This window comes from Rhineura floridana, chromosome 20, assembly GCF_030035675.1.
Source record: "Rhineura floridana isolate rRhiFlo1 chromosome 20, rRhiFlo1.hap2, whole genome shotgun sequence".
Lineage (NCBI taxonomy): Eukaryota > Metazoa > Chordata > Lepidosauria > Squamata > Rhineuridae > Rhineura > Rhineura floridana.
Genome location: NC_084499.1, coordinates 12,190,491 through 12,208,079, shown reverse-complemented (window position 1 = coordinate 12,208,079; position 17,589 = coordinate 12,190,491). Strand labels below are relative to the sequence as shown.

General features: G+C 46.9%; 1 protein-coding gene across 6 annotated transcripts in view; it reads right to left on the bottom strand.

The window, feature by feature from the left end:
• Window positions 1-17,589, bottom strand: part of WHRN (whirlin) — a 128,025-nt gene that overhangs the window by 4,560 nt on the left and 105,876 nt on the right. For 2 of the 6 annotated variants that reach the window (XM_061604251.1, XM_061604257.1), the window contains 5 exons: window positions 15,524-15,556; window positions 9,762-9,833; window positions 5,944-6,544; window positions 3,117-3,251; window positions 2,283-2,488 (listed from right to left, as the gene is read on the bottom strand). In XM_061604251.1, the coding sequence (XP_061460235.1) occupies window positions 2,283-2,488; window positions 3,117-3,251; window positions 5,944-6,544; window positions 9,762-9,833; window positions 15,524-15,556 (1,047 nt within the window). The remainder of the gene's footprint in view (window positions 1-2,282; window positions 2,489-3,116; window positions 3,252-5,943; window positions 6,545-9,761; window positions 9,834-15,523; window positions 15,557-17,589) is intronic. The other 4 variants (XM_061604252.1, XM_061604254.1, XM_061604256.1 and 1 more) reach the window with 4 other exon arrangements.

The window sequence follows — 17,589 nt, the reverse complement described above, 5'->3', positions numbered from 1 at the left end:
TTTAGAACAGGAGTGGGGAACCTTTGGCCCTCCAGATGCTGCTGAACTACAACTCCTATCAGACGCAGCAAACATGGCCAAAGGGAGTTCAACAACACCTGGAGGGCTAAAGGTTCCCCACGCCTGTTTTTGAACTTAAAAAAGACTTATGCTGTCCTCTAGTGGCAGAGTGTGATATAGCCCCTTTAACTTTCCCCTTGCTGTTGGAGGAAGACTTTGTGTGTCATCACACAGTAAGTCAATAATATCATAGGACTGTTTCACACATTACATAGTAGCAAAGCTGTACTGGCCGCCACGCATCCCCCCCTCAACCAAAAGATGGAGCCAGTCATCCCAGCTGCCTCATGACTGTGCCGGTAGAACACAAGGGTTTGCTGGCATTCACACATGACATTTTGAGGGGGAAGCTTACAACATATTTGATGGACGCCGAAATGTGGGGATGGGCCTCTTTGACGGATTCTTTTCTGTGACAAAAATCCACAGTCTGAGGGCCCAAAAAAGTTGGAACAGGAAGGCGACCCAAGCCCAGCGCATGTCGGATCGTGACCAGGGCATGTGGCCAGGTGAGTAAAGCTTTAAAGGCACAGAAAAGGCAGGCAGGGAACCTTCCCCCAGGCTATACTCCCTAACGAAACTGGAAGAAAAAATGTTTTAAAAGAGCATTGGGTTGTGTGTGTGGAGATGAGAGCTCACCCTCCTGATCCGTTCTCCACTTTTAGGCTCCCTCTCCCCCCCTCCCCCCCACCTACTCTGCAGAATTTGGTGGCATCCCTAATCCTGCCATCGCCACATCGACAGTCTGGCCTGGAGGCAGCTTCCAGTTTTGCTTGAGATCATCTGAGGCTGGAAACAGCAAATGCTTCCCGAAAGCCAGGGGAGGGGAGCCATTTTGCCTTCACTCAAGGGCTGCATTTGCTCACGGGGAAGCTTTCAGGGGTGCAAGCCAGCGGTGGGCAGGCACAGAGGCAAAAGTGGGTGGAGTAGCCCTGCAAAAGCCAGAGGTTTCTACACACGTGTGTGCCCCCCTGCCCTTTCCAGCCAGCAAGAGGCATTATTGCAAGGCACATGTCAGGTAAATATTGGATTTTTGATACATGTTGCAGCGCAGTGCAGAAATAGCTAGTCTGTTAAGAGTGGAAGTTGAAAGAATAAAGAAATGTAAGGTTTGTTACTACAAAGAGGAAAAGTCATACAGATTGAAGCAACCATGCGGCTTCCACTCAGGGAGCAAATTACAAACTAACTGGGGAAAAAGACAGGAAGAGAAGGGAGGAAAGGGAGGAGCAAAGGCTGCAAAAACAACAAACATTTTAGAGGAGGCATCAGCAGAAGGAAGAATAGATTGCCTACAAAGAAATAAAGCCATTCATGCTGTTGCAGCCATTGTGGAGCCGTGCGGCTTGCACTCACAGGCACTACCTCTGACTGACTAGACAGGAAGAGAAGGGAGGAAGGTGAGGAGCAAAGCCTGCGTAAATAAACAAAGTAGTTCCCTGTAAAGGAGGAGTCAGCGAAGGAAGAATAGATTGCTTTTCTGTCTATCGCCCTCCCCCCACGGGTTCAGGTCACTGGTAACATGCGGTGGTGCTTTACTCCCCACAGTAAAAGCACTCCAAGTGGGTGCAGAGCAGGGCTGTGGCCTGAGAGGGTACTAGGGGCCAGACAGAAATGGATGGAGGGCTGGATTTGGCCCCTGGGCATAAGGTTCCCGCCCCCCCAAAAGCAACCAGAGTGAGGCCTTGCGTTCCCCCAGTGTTGTAGACTTCCCTCTGCTCAAGCCAGCTGTTGAAACGAAGTGTAGAATGTGAAGTGCTTGGAATGATCAAAAACACTGTGTAAATGTTATTCTTACCAATGACCCATCTATCATCTGTCTTCAGACTATGGCTGCAATAACGAATCCCTTTTCAACAAGCGCACGTTTTTTAAAAAAATTGCCTGCTGACTAGCAGCAAGAATCAGCCTCTGGCAAACCCTTCCCTCTGTTCACAGACCGCCTTCTTAGAATCATAGAATCGTAGACTTGGAAGGGGCCTATGAGGCCATCCAGTCCAACCCCCTGCTCAATGCAGGAATCCAAATTAAAGCACACCCGGCAGGTGGCTGTCCAGCTGCCTTTTCAAGGCCTCCAGTGTTGAAGAGCCCACCACCTCCCTAGATCCTTGGTTCTATTGTCGCACCACTCTAACAGTTAGGAAGCTTTCTCTTGATGTTCAGCCAAAATCTGGCTTCCAGTAATCCGTGTCCTGCACCACTGGTGCCCAGAGATGTCTTACCGGCTTTGGGCTTGCCTCTACTGGCCCATCGGCTTTCAGTGCTTCCGGGGAGCTCCTGCTTTTTACGGGACCCTGCGGCCGGTTCCTGTCTTTGGTGCTGAGCTCCGCATCCCCGATATCCACGCCGCTGTCCTCGCTGAGGGTCTGCCCGCTGTCCGAAAGCTGAGAGAGCGTCGAGGCTGGGGCAGGCAACAGCGGGAGAAAGGCTGTTAAAAGAGCGGCACAGAAGAGGAAATGGGCAGGGTGGTGAGAGGCTCTGATCTTGTTAGGTCACATCCACCCCATACATTGAAAGCACATGCCTTCCCCCCCAAGAATCCTGGGAGCTGTAGTTCGCTAAGGGTGCTGGGAATTGTAGCCCTGGGAGGGGTAAACTACGGTTCCCAGGATCCTTTGGGTGCTTGAAATGGATGGTATGTGGTAAATTCTCCCTAGAGATGAATCTAACTGTACCGAACAATGGGTTGTACACAATACTAGCTATGAAAATTAACATGACTAACCTAGGTCCACTAATTTCAATGGGTCTACTCTGAGTACAAATTAGCTGGCCACAACTCATGGCACTGGACAAACTTTCAGGTTCATAGCAGGGGTTTCCATCCTTTTTAATTTCATGGACACCTTTGGAGTTTTGCCTGATTCTCAGAGATGCCACTCTAATTGGTCACCACTCCTTGGGATCAGCACCCCTGATGTTGCCACATAGCTGTCACCACTTAACACCCGGTATTCAGTGCCAGACTGCCTCTAATCATGGATGTTCTATTCTTATCTACCATGGACTAAACCAACATTGTGGAATCCCCCTGCTGAACCACACCCATTACCCACCCTGTTTTGCACCATCCTTGAGTGTCTTTGCCTGGCTGAAATGTGACCTTGAACTCGGATCGTTCTTCATGTTTGCCTGAGACAGGGATCTTTGAGCGTGCATAGAAAGAAGTAGTAAATCTCTGTTGAACCACCCTGGAAAGTCAGAGGAGGAGCAAAGCAGGAGTTGTCTGCGCAATCATGGCAAGATCACAAACGGACAGGATAGTCTTTCCCAAGCTGGTGCCCTCCAGATGCCCTGGATCCCAACTCCCATCGTCTCTGCCTCCTGCCCATTAGGGATGGGATCTGCTGGCCGGTGCCAGTTCAAAAGCATTCTGTCGACCTAACAGGCAGGTATTGATCCAAGTTTGTTCTTCACCTGCTACCTGCTGCTTTTACTGACTTATTTTTTCCCTCTGCAAAAATATTGATATTCCATAAGAAAGATACTCTGAAAGGAAATATCAATAGTTTGAAAGATAGATAACTGAAAGGAAATGACAATAAAATTATTGTTCTTAATATTGATATTTTTGAGGCAGATATTTTTAAACTGTTTTTGAAAATAGCCGCAGCTACATAAATCCGATCTGCAACGGTGAAGGATAAGCAAATTGATGGCAAATTTGGTACCAAATCCGAATTGGGTAGAATTCTAGTACATCCCTCATGCTCATGCTGACTGGGGATGAATACCATCTTGCAAGAAAGCTGGGAGCAGGCAGACTACCGTGCCATTTGTTGAATGGGGCTCTTTCCTTTAACCCCAGAAATGTGTTATTCAATGGGAGAAGAATGCTTACAGATAGTCAACAGTGGTTGATTTGCTACTCTTTCTGAAGAGATGGCAAGAATCCAAAGGGCAAACAGCAAAACACATCTGCAATTGTATGCCAAGGGATGCTTTAAATCCAGTGTCGGACTCAAGGAAGGGCTGGATGGGAAATTATATTCTGTGATGTGAAAAACAAAATATATTTGGATCAGTTGGCCTACCGGCAGAAAATGATCCATCTGGACACTCTGGGGTGCAATGCTGACTAAATAAGAAATGGGAATAGGTTTCAGCACCTTGGAGAGCTCTTTCAAAGTTTGTGCTAAAATCCAGAGCAGACTCACTGACCCAAGGAAACTGATCTTTCAGTGTGGTAGCACTACACTTTGGAACTCCCTGCCCATTGACATTAGGCAGATGCACTAGTTTTGACGCCTGATTAAATCTCTTTTTGTTTAAGCAAACCTACCCAGACATGTAAATTAGACAGGCATCTGAATAGGGAATTTTATTTTATAATGGTTATTTATTTATTTATTTATATTGATTTTTTAACAACTTGATTTTAATATCTGGTTTTATTGGTAATTTCATTGTGTATTTTTATATTTAATGCCAACTGCTTAGTGGGCTTGATGATTAATTGCCTTATTAAATGAATGAATAGAAACAAATCAGAAAACTGCAGCCTCTGTCGCTGTCCTATATATCTTGAGCAGAGCTTGGGAAGTTACTTTTTTGAACTACAACTCCCATCAGCCCCAGCCAGCATGGCCACTGGATTGGGCTGATGGGATGTGTAGTTCAAAAAAGTAACTTTTCCAAGCTTTGATCTTGAGTCCCCTCCTCTTTTCTGTCACGTTAAAACAGCAGAAAGTGGAGAAATAGCCACCGCCTCTTAAGAAAGGGAAAATATATAAAAAGGGACAGCACTTGCAGCCAGCAAATATCACCACAAGAGGGAAGCAAAGTCATAGCTTGAGAGTTCAACACTCTCTAAAAAGCTCTGCTCTGTGGCGTCCGGGTTACTAGAGTCCTTTGCTAATTGATGGGATTTCTCATCACATGTTGTGGCGACGGTCTAGATGCCTCTGCAAAGAGATTGGACAAACTTAGCCGTCAAATCCAAAGAGCGTCTCCAAGTTAGGAACACAGGAAGCCGCATGACGCTGAGTCAGCCCAATGATCCATTTAGCTCAGTACTGTCTGCACTGACTGGCAGCCACTCTCCAGGGTTTCAGACAGGGAGCCTCTCCCAGCCCTACCTGGAGATGCCACTGGGGACCTTCTGCATGCAATGCAGGTGCTGTAACCACTGAGCTTTCCTCTAAAAATAAAGTAAGATTGCAAAATAAGATCCTTGAGCAAGATGTCATTATCCAGCTGCGAATTTTAATCCAGTTCTTTGTTTTAATCATTTTATTGCTTGCATGTATTTTGATATAGGGGTGCAGAGCCTCAGGACCAGGGGTCAAATGTGGCCCTCCAAAAACTCTCGATCTCGCCCTTGCGGCCCTCCCTGCACCACATCCCCTCCCCGGTCACACGGCTTTCCCCAGGCCATGCCCCTCACTGGCTCTGCTTTGCACCTTCCTTGAGAGTTTTTGCCTGCCTGGATTGTGTCCTTGAAGACTAAGAATGCCTCTTACTCATCCGGATGGAGGATAGAGAGGAGGGTGTTGAGTGTGTGCAGAAACCAGCCTGCTGGACCAAGGTAACATTTAGATTTGTTGCTCCGCCCACTTTTGCCTCCGGCCCTACCCACCACTGGTATGTGGCCCCTGGAAGGTTGTTCAGAAGGGAATGTGGCCCTCAGGCAGAAAAGGTACCCCACCTCTGTTTTAATTGATGTTTGCAACCCCCCTCGAGTGCCTGATGAAAGGTAGGATATAAGTACCTTAATGGACAGAACCAGAGCTTGGAAAAGTTACTTTTTTGAACTACAACTCCCATCAGCCCCAGCCAGCACGCGCTGGCTGGGGTTGATGGGAGTTGTAGTTCAAAAAAGTAACTTTTCCAAGCTCTGAACAAGCCCATAAATACCCAGCACCCAAAAGAAGAAGATCTCACCTCTGGCTTGGGGCAAGGACCTCACTTCATTGACATCTGGCTCACTGTCGGGCCGATGAACTTCCACCATGATAAAGTGCTGAGTGATGCCGGCCTCAGCACCTCTCTTCTCACCGGGAGGAGGAGGAGCCGGGTGGGGCGGAGGTGGTGGAGGGGAAGGGGATGGTGTGTTGGGGCTTGGAAGGGTGCCAGCCAGCATGGCCCTCTCCGGAGAGGGATTCTTCAACCGTGTTGGCGACTGGACGCGAGGGAAGGGTCCTATCAGGTGCTGGTTGACCAACAATAGGTGGGCATCCATGGGCCTTCGGGAAGCACGGCCGACCGTGGAGATGGAAGTGTAGATGGCGCTGGAGGTGGAGTCATCTGTGGAGGAGGAGGTAACGCTGCTTGTGTCCTTCTCGGAGAGGCTGGTGGGCGGTGTGGGGCTCTGGGGGGCCACAAAGAAGAGGCCCGATTGGGACGATTCCAAAGATGGCCTCTTGAGGGTGTCGTTCTCCGTGGCTCTGTCCTGTGGAGTAGAGGGGTCCCCCACTGTTGGCGATGAGGGAGAAGGAGGAAGCCTGAAGGCAGGAGGCTCTTCAGGGAAAGAGGGAAGGTTGTCCTGATAAAATCACAGAGGCAATTTTTTTAAAAATAACTCCTTTAGATGGTGGTAAAAAATTGGCACCTTGCCCTCCTTTGAGAAACAACCAATAGCAAAGCCTCGGCAATATGCAGTATGCAGTGTCAGACATTGGCCCATCTGTTGTTATTATTCATCTATTTGTATGCCAAAATAGACTTTCAAGTAATTTACCAAGCAGGAAAGCCAGTGACATTAAAACAGAAACATCCAAAATTAAAATAGACAATAAAACAATCACATTAGAATGTAAACATTCAGAACTAAAAACAGGGGAAAAAACCCCACAGCCCTATTAAAACAACACAGCAATTAAAAGAGGGAATCAAGGGAATGTGGGTGTAAACAGGTGCGTCCTCAAAAGCTGTCGGAATGCCACAACAGATGGGCCCTTTTGTATTTCAGCCCAGAGGGAGGGATCTAGCCCAGAATTGTTTATTCTGATTGGCCGTAGCTCTCTAGGGTATTGGACAAGGGCCTTCTCCATCACCTGCTAACCTGACCCTTTTACCTGGAGGCATCAGAGATTGAACTTGGGACCCTCTGCATGCAACACAGGGGCTCTTTCACTAAGCTATGACCCTCTCCAATTGTGTCCACTACTTGCAGCAAGCATGTCAAATTCTGTTTCCTGGATGAACCTGCTTTGTGCATTGTGGTTATCCAATGAGGCCCTGCTCTGGGTCCCCACACTCTCACAGGCCCATTCTCTGAAGCTCAGAAAGTCGGGGCAGGTGAGTGTTTTCTCACAATAGGGGTCATGCAAATTTTGTTTGGGGAGGACACTAAATAGAGACAGTCTCTATTCTGCTGTGGAACCCCAACTGCAGAATGCCCTCCCCAAACATAGCTGCCTGGCACCTACCTTGGAGAACACTCCCTAACACTCCTGTAATGAGCTACCGAACTAAGTTCAAGGCATTGGTACTGGCGTACAAAGCCCTATACAGCTTCAGAGCACGATACCTAAAGGATCATCTCATCCCTTTTAAACTGGATTGATGGCTGCACACTGCAGGAGAGAGCTTTTTGTAGATATTTATTTACTGAAGTTGTATACCACTTTATATTTCAAGAAATCTCTAAGCAGTTTCCCTTTCATTCCATCTGTACGAGGAAGGAACTGGGCCTTTAGCGTGGGGCCATCGACCCTATGGAACTCCCTTCCACAACATATCAGATAAGTGCTGTCTCTATTGTCTTTTTGGCTATTGAAGACCTTCCTTTTCCAACATGCCTTTAAGTGGAGATCTTTGTCTCAGTCTGCATCTGTATTGGATTTGAAATGGTCTTTACTATTGTTATAAATAGTTTTCATATATGAAATTGTGCAATTGTTTTTATCGCTGATGTTTTTCTAATTGTGAAATCACTTTGCTATATTATATGAGAAGCAATAGAAAAATGGAATTAAATATATACATAAATATCAGGCTAAATGCAACAGCAGCAGCAGCAGCAACAAAAACCCTCTCTATTTCTCTGAAATATTCCTTCCGCAGCAGAGCATGGCAGGGGATCATGCCTGGTGTTGCAGAACGAGACATGATTTATTCCATTTCCATCACCTTGCTTTGGCTGAGTGAGTTTCCAGCTGAAACGTCAGGATGGACAGGGACAAAAGAATGCCCTCAAATCCTGCTTGCACCACAGTAGCATAGTGGCAAATTCAGAACTGCAGGGTCCTTTCACGATAGTCACAACCATGACCCCCCCTTTTTCTGCGGGATTGAGAATGAGATCCTAGTTAATGCCTTCTTCTATGCAACTCTTGGATTCCATCCTTGTATGATCTACACACGCACACACGCAACACAGACGCCCCTAGGAACCATTCAGCATGAAAAGGGAGAGTGTTAGCTACTGAAAAGAGTCTCCTCTGTGGCCAATTCACCTCCTTTCACTCTGATTGGTTCCAATCAGCAGGAAAGGACAAGGAAGCATTTTAGAAGACTCTTCTCAGCGGGAACACATTCCCCTTGCATGATGATTAGCTTGCGGGATGCTGGAGACATAGGGACCCTGCTCCCAAAAAAGTAACGGGTCTAAGACTCCCTGAGACCCCAGACCACTACACCCCTGGTGCACCATGAAATCATAACACCTCAGGGGAGAGCAGATGGAGACCTGTGCCCTGGTGAAAAGTATCTGCCCATTGCAGAAGTTAAAATAGCAGCTGATGGAAGAAATTTCCCTCCTCTCGGATGTTGAAAGGAATGAACCATTAATAGAGGAGGCCCTGTTCACAGCACGGCCTGCAGAAGTTCACTTTATGATGCTGCAGAACAGAGCCTCATCTGTGGTGGCCCCCATCGCACCAACTGTTGGGTGCTTCCATCGTGCTTTAAAATGTATCTATTTGCTCAGGCATTCCCAGGCGGCTAAAGTCAGTTTTTAGAACCCTGTTTACTACAAGTGATGCTAATATCTTACTGATAGTTTTTTCCTGATATTTTATTATTTATTTATTTATTTATTTATTAAATTTATATACCGCCCGACTAGCGATAGCTCTCTGTGCTATTGATATGTTTTATGGTTTATTGTTATATTGGGTGGTAGTCAATGCTAGTTCTACTCAGAGTAGATCCATGGAAGTTAATAGACGTGACTAACTCAGGTCCATTAATTTCAATGGGTCTGCTCGGAGTAGGACTTCGTATTTTTGCTCGCCACCGCACTGGTAACTCACCAGAAGGAAAGGAGGCACGGAAATAGTTTTATAAGTAAATCAGACCCAGTCCACAACACCTCCTGCTCCAAGCTGCAAGGTCCATGACAACCCGCTGTGACCTGCTGTGACACTTGTGAAATCGAGACCACAGGCTAGGCATTCACGCAGTATTAAGCCTGTGCTGTTCCTAATATTTACAACTGTTCATCTAAATATATACTCCACAATAATTTACAGTCAAGCTTTTCTAGTGACAGAATCAAGCTGCTCGTGTGTCAAGACAAATGTGTTGTGGAACACGGAAACAGTAGGATAACGGCCAGATGGCGGCTAAATAGCGAGCCTGGCATCAAACGTGTTCATGGAAATCAGGTGCCAATTATATTTATTTTTTGCATGCCAAGAAAACACAGATTTGCTGCATCTTGTAAGACACCCTGATTACGCTTCCTGATCCTGGTACAGAGAGAGCACTATTGTGGGGAAGAAAAGAGTGGGGGGAGACACAAGAACATGTCTTACCAGTGAGATGTCGGGCAGGGCATTGATGTTGCTTTGACTTCCCTTCCCGCCTCCTTCCAAGTCTGATGTGTTCTAGCCGCAAAGAAGGGAAGGAAAAGAAAGATTGTGTTTTTATTTTGTAAAAATCTCCCCCGCCTCTCTCAAATGCGGATTGCTTGCAGCAGGGGTTGCCAGCCTTTGTGGGCCCATGGGCACATTTGCAGACCAGAGAAACTACTGTGGGCACCATGCAATACTGCAACTCTTCCCCTCCCCAGCAATAACTGGGTTGGCTACCAACTTGGATGGCTTTAAAAGAGGATTAGAGAGATTCATGGAGGATAAGGCCATGATGGCTATGTTCTCCCTCCACTGCTGGAGGCAGTCTACCTCTGAATACCAGTTGCTGGGAGTCGCAAGTGGGGAGAGGGGCTGTCGCACTTGGGTCCTGTTTTGGGGCATTCCATTTGGGCAGCTGGTTGGCTATTGTGAGAAGAGGATAGTAGACTAGATGGGCCTTTGGCCTGATCTAGCAGACACTCTATGTTCTTGGCAGTGGCCACTTGTGCCCATTGGGACTGGCAGTGCGGAAGGCAGGGATCAGGTTACAGGTTACACAGGATTCTGCATCTCTACTCAGCATAACTAGGCATGACTACTCAAAGCTAAGACATTGTCGCAGCCATTAGACGCACACCCCTGAAACTCTCAAGTAGGTTCGGGGCAGGCTCTTTCTACTTGCGTGTGGGAGGTGTCACAGAACAGGAATCAGCGAGCAAGTGAGTGCTTCTCCTTGTTGGAAAAGTGGGGGGCCATCTGAACCTGCTAGAGCATCTTTCTGCACATCCGGGGTGGTGGTGCAGCACCTCATCAAGATCCTCCTTCCGTAGAGGAAGTTTGGGCAAAGGGAATGGAGGATAAAGGGCTGGCTCCTGGTCAGCCAGCATTTCCTCTCTTGTAACTGGAGCTAAGGGAGAGGAGCTGTCACTGTCAAAAGTGCTGAAGCCTTCTGCTTCAGCGCCTTGTTGCTGCAAGCCACTGGGCCCCTCTCCTGGTTCCCATTCTACTTCTTCTCGATCACTCCAGGAACACTCCGCTGGGCTTACGACAGACAGCAGTAATGGCGGCAGGCTCCATGCCGGTGGGGTAGCGAAATCTGCTCTGGTTTTTAATCCGAACTTCAGGAGCTGCCCAGCTGATGTGGAGCCACCAGTCACCACTGCTAGAGAGAGTCCCAAGGGCCAAAAAGAGAGAGCTGAAGGGCCGCATTTGGTCCCCTGGGACTGAGATTCTCCACCCCGGAGTAAGGTCTGATCTAGGAAGGTAATTCTTACATGCTTCTCATTCACATGCATTGCATCTCTCTCTCTCTCTCTCTCTCTCTCTCTCTCTCTCGTTTTCACTGTCACCAAAGCAGCACCATCCTATATGTTACACAGGTGACAGATGCTACTTACCCCCTTCTTCTAAATCTAATTATAGCCCAAATGTCATTATTCAGTGTCAAAATACAGCTCAGAATGAATTAACAAAATTGGCAGATCTGAACGGAATAATTAGCAAATGCTAAATAGCCAGTTTCTCTCTCTGATGGGCAAGGGGATGGGGGGGCTGTCAATCAGGAAGGTGCGTGAGGACTAGAGATGTGGGGCAGGTGGAGAGAAGAGAGAAATGAAATGATGAGCCAGAGAAGGCAGAAACCGCCTGCTGATTTAATTCACATTTGGGAATTGATTAAAAAATGTCATGCTTATATTCAGGGCTGGGAGGCTGGCATGCAACTTCTCCGCATCCAAATGAATCAATTACAGACCAAACCAATGGGGAGGTCTTCTTCTCAATTTTAAAAGGGCGAGGTAGGCATCTTGCAGCCAACGCGTTCAATCTGGCTGCCACTTGGCCCATTGCTCTCCAGTGCACAGATAGTTCTAGCTCTACCCAAGTTTGGGAGAGATTGCAAGCTAAGGGTGCTTCCAGACTGTGCTTTAGGTGGGATTCAGTTGCATACTGGCAAATTCTGGTTGTTCAATTAAAGTTGATTTGGTGCTCCTAGAAAACAACCCCATTTCCCCACCCCCACCCCAAACTGGACTTCTTGCGATAAGGAACGTGATGGGGGAAATGCATTCGAAAGGGTGGAATGACATTTGCTTGATGCAGAGTCATCTAACCTCCCTGCCGACAAATTAGAATGAATGCTCAATAAATAAGCAACATTGTGTAACCTCCCGGCAAAGAAATCAGGATGAATACTCAACACACTGGTCGCCTGCAAGCGATTTCAGAGACGTGCAGGTTCCTGTCCTGTGCCATCCAACTTTTTCCAACAAGGCCCTCCCAAAGACAAGCAGATGTCACTTTGGGTTTTGTGCTTCTAAGTCAGATGTGGGGAACCTTTGGCCCTCCTGATGTTGCTGGATTGCCACTCCCATCAGCCCCAGCAAGCCTAGCCAATGGCCAGGGTTGATGGACGTTGTAGTTCAGCAAACATCTGGAGGGCTAAAGGTTCCCCTAGAGAGCCAGTGTGGTGTAGTGGTTAAGGTGTTGGACTACGCCCTGGGAGACCAGGGTTCGAATCCCCACACTGCCACGAAGCTCGCTGGGTGACCTTGGGCCAGTCACTGCCTCTCAGCCTCAGAGGAAGGCAATGGTAAACTCCCTCTGAATACCGCTTACCATGAAAACCCTATTCATAGGGTCGTCATAAGTCAGGATCGACTTGAAGGCAGTCCATTTACCCTTTTTTAAGGTTTCCCCTACCTGTTCTAAGTATTTTACATCTTTCCCAGCATTTTTGCCTTTTAAGTGCCCTTTTCAGCATTTTTTTTAAAAAAAACTTCAAGAGCTTTGTGTTTAGGTTCTTAGTAAAAACAGCTATTGCTATGCCTTATCAGCATTTCATTGTGAATTCATCTTAATGTATTGCATGCTTGTGTGCAATTTTGCCGGATACATTTTTGCAGAGCAATTGCCCCCCCAAATATAACGCATTTTATGCACACTTTACCCCAGGGTATACATGCTTGTACACATTTGGAGACATGAATTACAGCTTTGTTTGGATTCTTGTACAGTAGGGCTACGCTCACACGGTGGGTTCCATTCCGGACCCCCGCTGTAAAGTGGAAATCGCTGTAAAGCGAAACCCATTGACGATAATGGGATGCGTCGCGCGAAAATGACGTCAAAATGGCACGCAATGGGAAAAAACCGCCGTAAAAACGGAACAAGCGCCTTAATGCGGGGACTTCCCCTAATTGAAAGCCGCCGCATTAGCGAATCGCTGTAAAGCGGGGCCCTACTGTATTGTTTAGAAAACTGTAAATTAAGTAAGTTCACCTTTTAGAACAAACTGAATCATATCTATAACTCTCTCTCTCTGTGTGTGTTACGGGATGTGCTAGAATTCTGCCGAATTCAGATTTGGTACAGAATTTTTCATTAATTCAACTATTCTTTATCATTGCGGACTGGATTTTTATGTAGCAATTTTCCGCGGCTATTTTTGAAAATGTTTTTTTTAAAAAAACCTTCTGCCTGTAAAATATTGATATGAAGAACAATATAGATATTTCCTTTGATTTATCAATATTTCTTTTCAAAATATCAATATTAATATAATATTTTTTCCTGAGGAGAAAAAGCATTAGCTAGTGGGCAAAGGACGAACCCAAATTGATGCTGCCCTGTAAGGTTGACGGAATGCTTTTGAACCAGTACTGGCCAATTGAATCCCATCCTTAATATATATGTTTTTTTCAACTTTTTCAGTTCACAAGCATCATAACTACATAGCCGGAAAACACATCCCTTGCCCCATCTCCCCCCCCCTTTGAGGCCAGCTCCATTTTAAACAAATTAGAACACAAATGTAGTGCCACAATCAGGCAAAGCCGCTCCCAATTAGCGCAGCACATAATTAGCCTCCCACCCAAGTGTGATCCGAAAAAAGTCATTAGCCAGGGAGGTGATGATAAATCGGGCCTGGCCAGATGGTGTGCATTTGGCCAAGCACAATAAAGAACCAAGAGAGCTGTTTTCTATGTGAAGTGATCAATCTGCTGGTGTCTCTCTCTCTCTCACCCGCCCCCCATCAGTTGGGCAAACCACACAATTACTGAAATATCAGTTTTGGGGGAAATGGGATTGATAGCCCTGGAAAGAGCCATACTGCATGAAACATTTCCGAGCAACTTTCCCTTGCTATGCTGCAGGTAGATGATTTAATATGTAGATGGCTGAGGCCAGGGAAGAGGAAACTCAGGCCCACGGGGCATATGTGTTGTGACCAGAGCATGGAAAAGTTACTTTTTTGAACTACAACTCCCATCAGCCCAATCCAGTGGCCATGCTGGCTGGGGCTGATGGGAGTTGTAGTTTTAAAAAGTAACTTTTCCAAGCTCTGGTTGTGACCCAGGGTTGGGAGGCGAGGCATCGGCGAGGGTGATACCAACTTTGAGGACTGGTGCGATGAGCTGAGGGAGGGCTCGAGCAGCGAGGAGAGTTCACAGCACACCCTGCTGGAGCACAACCTGAACTGTCAGAGACTGCTCCATTAGGTGTGCCTCCCTTGCCCATGCCAGAGGTGCCCCCTTGTCAACATGACATTCCCCAGCCAAGCACCCCACAGCTTCCCACGCTTGAGCAGGCAGTTAGCCCCTACCACTCGGAGGGTGAGGCTGAGATCCAGGCCCCATCGCCTTGGACTCAGAGGATTCAGAGGCGTGAAGTTCAACGGATGGAAGGAGTTAAGGAGGAGCTGTCGTTTAAGCACGGAAGCCAAGCCTACTTAAGTGGACTCAGGGAAGGGGTTCGTTGCTGAGTCAACGTTTAAAAGCTGCGAAGAGATGCTTAGTCAGAGTTAGCCAGGGCAAGAGTTCCTAGGAAGAGTAGTTAGGTTGAAGAGTTGAAAAGCTTTTGATGTATCTGTTGTTATGTGCCTTCAAGTCGATTTTGATTTATGGCGACCTTATGAATCAGCAACCTCCAATAGCATCTGTCATGAACCACCCTGTTCAGATCTTGTAAGTTCAGGTCTGTGGCTTCCTTTATGGAATCGATCTATCTCTTGTTTGGCCTTCCTCTTTTTCTACTCCCTTCTGTTTTTCCCAGCATTATTATCTTTTCTAATGAATCATGTCTTCTCATGTGTCCAAAGTATGATAACCTCAGTTTCATCATTTTAGCTTCTAGTGACAGTTCTAGTTTAATTTGTTCTAACACCCAATTATCTGTCTTTTTTGCAGTCCATGGTATGCCCAAAGCTCTCCTCCTTTCATGTATCTATTACTTTAATAAAAAGAGAAAAACTCACAGAACCGCCTGAGACTGTGTTCCTCGGCTTTGGGCAGGACAATATGTAGCCCTCAAGGTCTCTCTGTCTGGCCCTCAGGACTCTCCCCGCACCAAACCCCTCTCCCCAAGCCATATCCCTCATTAGCCCTGCTTTGGACCCTCGTTGAATGTTTCTGATTGGCCGGAAATGTGTCTTTGAACTCTGACAATGACTCTTGCTTGCCCGGATGGAGGACAGAAAGGAGTGCGCAAGTTTGTGTAGAAACTAGCCTGCTGGAGAAAGGTACAATTTACAGTAGCTGCTCTTACCATGTTTGCACCCAGCTCCCACCCACTGCGGAGCGTGGCCCTCAGAAGGTTGCCAAGGAACGTGGCCTTTGGGTTGGAAAAGGCATATAGTTTTGACTTCAAGTTCCATCCAGCTCAGTCTCCCTGCACCTTGCAAAAAGAAATCAAGCCCTAACCAGAACCCATGAAGAGCTGCTTACCTCCATGAGGTCGATAAGCCACAAGAGTCGCTCCTGTGGAGGGGGGGGATTTAAAAAAAAAGGTGGGAGAAGAAAAATATATTAGAAAGTAGGTAAAACAAGCAAACTATGGGTTGTTTACCACGAAGTCCTATCAGAGTAGACCCATTTAAATCAACGAATCTCACTTAATTTCAGTGGGCTGAGACTGCATATCCAACTTATCCTCCAGATCCATTGTTATAACTCCTCCATTCACACCAGCTGTATTCTGGCAGAACGAGGCATGAGCACGGGGATATTTTGCTACAGTAACTATTTAGAAATTGGTTTACTGCTTTCAAGTTGCTGGCTTTTGTCGTTTGTTTCACTGTGCTTTGATACGATGATGATTAAAAAGAACTGTAGTTATGAATCACCTTTCCTCCGGCAGAGCAGTGGGCGACGTGCAACAAAAAATAAACAGCAAAAAGGGCATCGGTGTTTAAAACAAATACCAAACCAAAATATTCATAGAATGAACCATCGTTATAAACACAAACCCACAGTTTACTGTTCAGGGCAAACGTTCCCGTGTCAGGCCTGGGCAAACGGAAATGTTTTTAGCCGACATCTGAATCCCAACAACAAAAGGGACAGGCGCAACTCGAGAGGGAAATAGTTTCAGAGTCAAGGGCCCGACTGGGCAGAAGGGCCTCCTATGCATTCCCTCCCAAGAAATCCTCATGGGTACCCGAAACCCCCCCTTCTTAAGGATTTTAAGGATTGTTCGGCTGGTTTGGAGGAAGGCTGGCTTGCAGACTATTGGGCTCGGGGCAGCGGTGGCTGCTACTCATTGGTACTGGTGGGGTGGAAGGCAAGGAGTCCCACAACAGGTGGAGCCACAGCCAATTACATCCTCCTGTCTGCCTCCTTGCTGAGTTCTACAAGGGCAACACTGAGATTCAGGAGCTGACAGCCGGTGCCACCCACTGTATGGGTTTTAAGTAAGAAGGCAGGCAGGTGGGGGTTGAGGTTGGCAATGCCCCACTTGCCCTAATAGACCAGCCTCCATTGGAAGGCAGATATAATCTAAACTGGGGCCAGAAAAACAATTGGGACCAATCAATTGCAGGGAATGACCCATTGGTCAGTGGTAGAGGACACACACTGCATGCAAAAATGTCCCAGGTTCAATCCCTGGCATCACGTGATAGGGCAGGATTGCTAGGGTGTAAGGCAGGAGGGCAACATTAGGCGGCGCCGGAGCCAACGACAGGCAGAGCCAACGAATCCAAGTTGTGCCCCCATGCTGAGTTCAAAAAGGGGCAATACTGAGACTAAGAGGGAGGAAGCTGATAGCGGGTGGCACCCCCTGAGCTGGTTGTAAGTAAGAAGGCAGGCAGGTGGGGGGCTGGCTGAAGGCAGATTGAGATTGGTGGGGCAGAGCCCCATATGCTCTAACAGACCAGCCCCCACTGGCTCTGAGCCATGTAGGGCTTTCTAAACCATTACAAACTCATTGAATCAGATCCAATAGATTAAAGGCAGCCAGTACAGGAGTACTTTAAGGAGTGGAGTTGCATTCTCCCATCCATCACATCCATTGCTCCACCCATTCAATAATTCCCTTCTGGAAATCTTCTGGGGGGGAGGGGCGCATGACAGTGGTGGTGGGGGGCTGGAAGCAAAAGTGGGCAGAGCAATGGATGTACATTTCAGCTTTGTCCAATAGGTTAGTTTCCACACATATTCAGGTATCTCTGACCAGACAAGCAAGAAGCATTATTAGAGTTCAAGGACACATTCTACCCAGGCAAAAAAACCCACAGGAGAAGCAGTAAGATGGAAGGATGATCTGTCAATTTCAGTCCTGTCAGTTTCCCATTTTTCCAATCTTAAATTTGGTTCTCTACATTTCTCAAGAACATTCACCAGCATTTTAGTGTAAATGTCTCCCCCTCAACACATCTTTGCATGCAGTTTTGACTAAGGTACTTTTTTTTGCAAGCCGAATACAATACATTTTTGCATGTTATTTTTGCTAATATATATGTTGTTTTTTGCACATTTGACTCTATTATATGTGACTTGGCTGGAGAATTGCA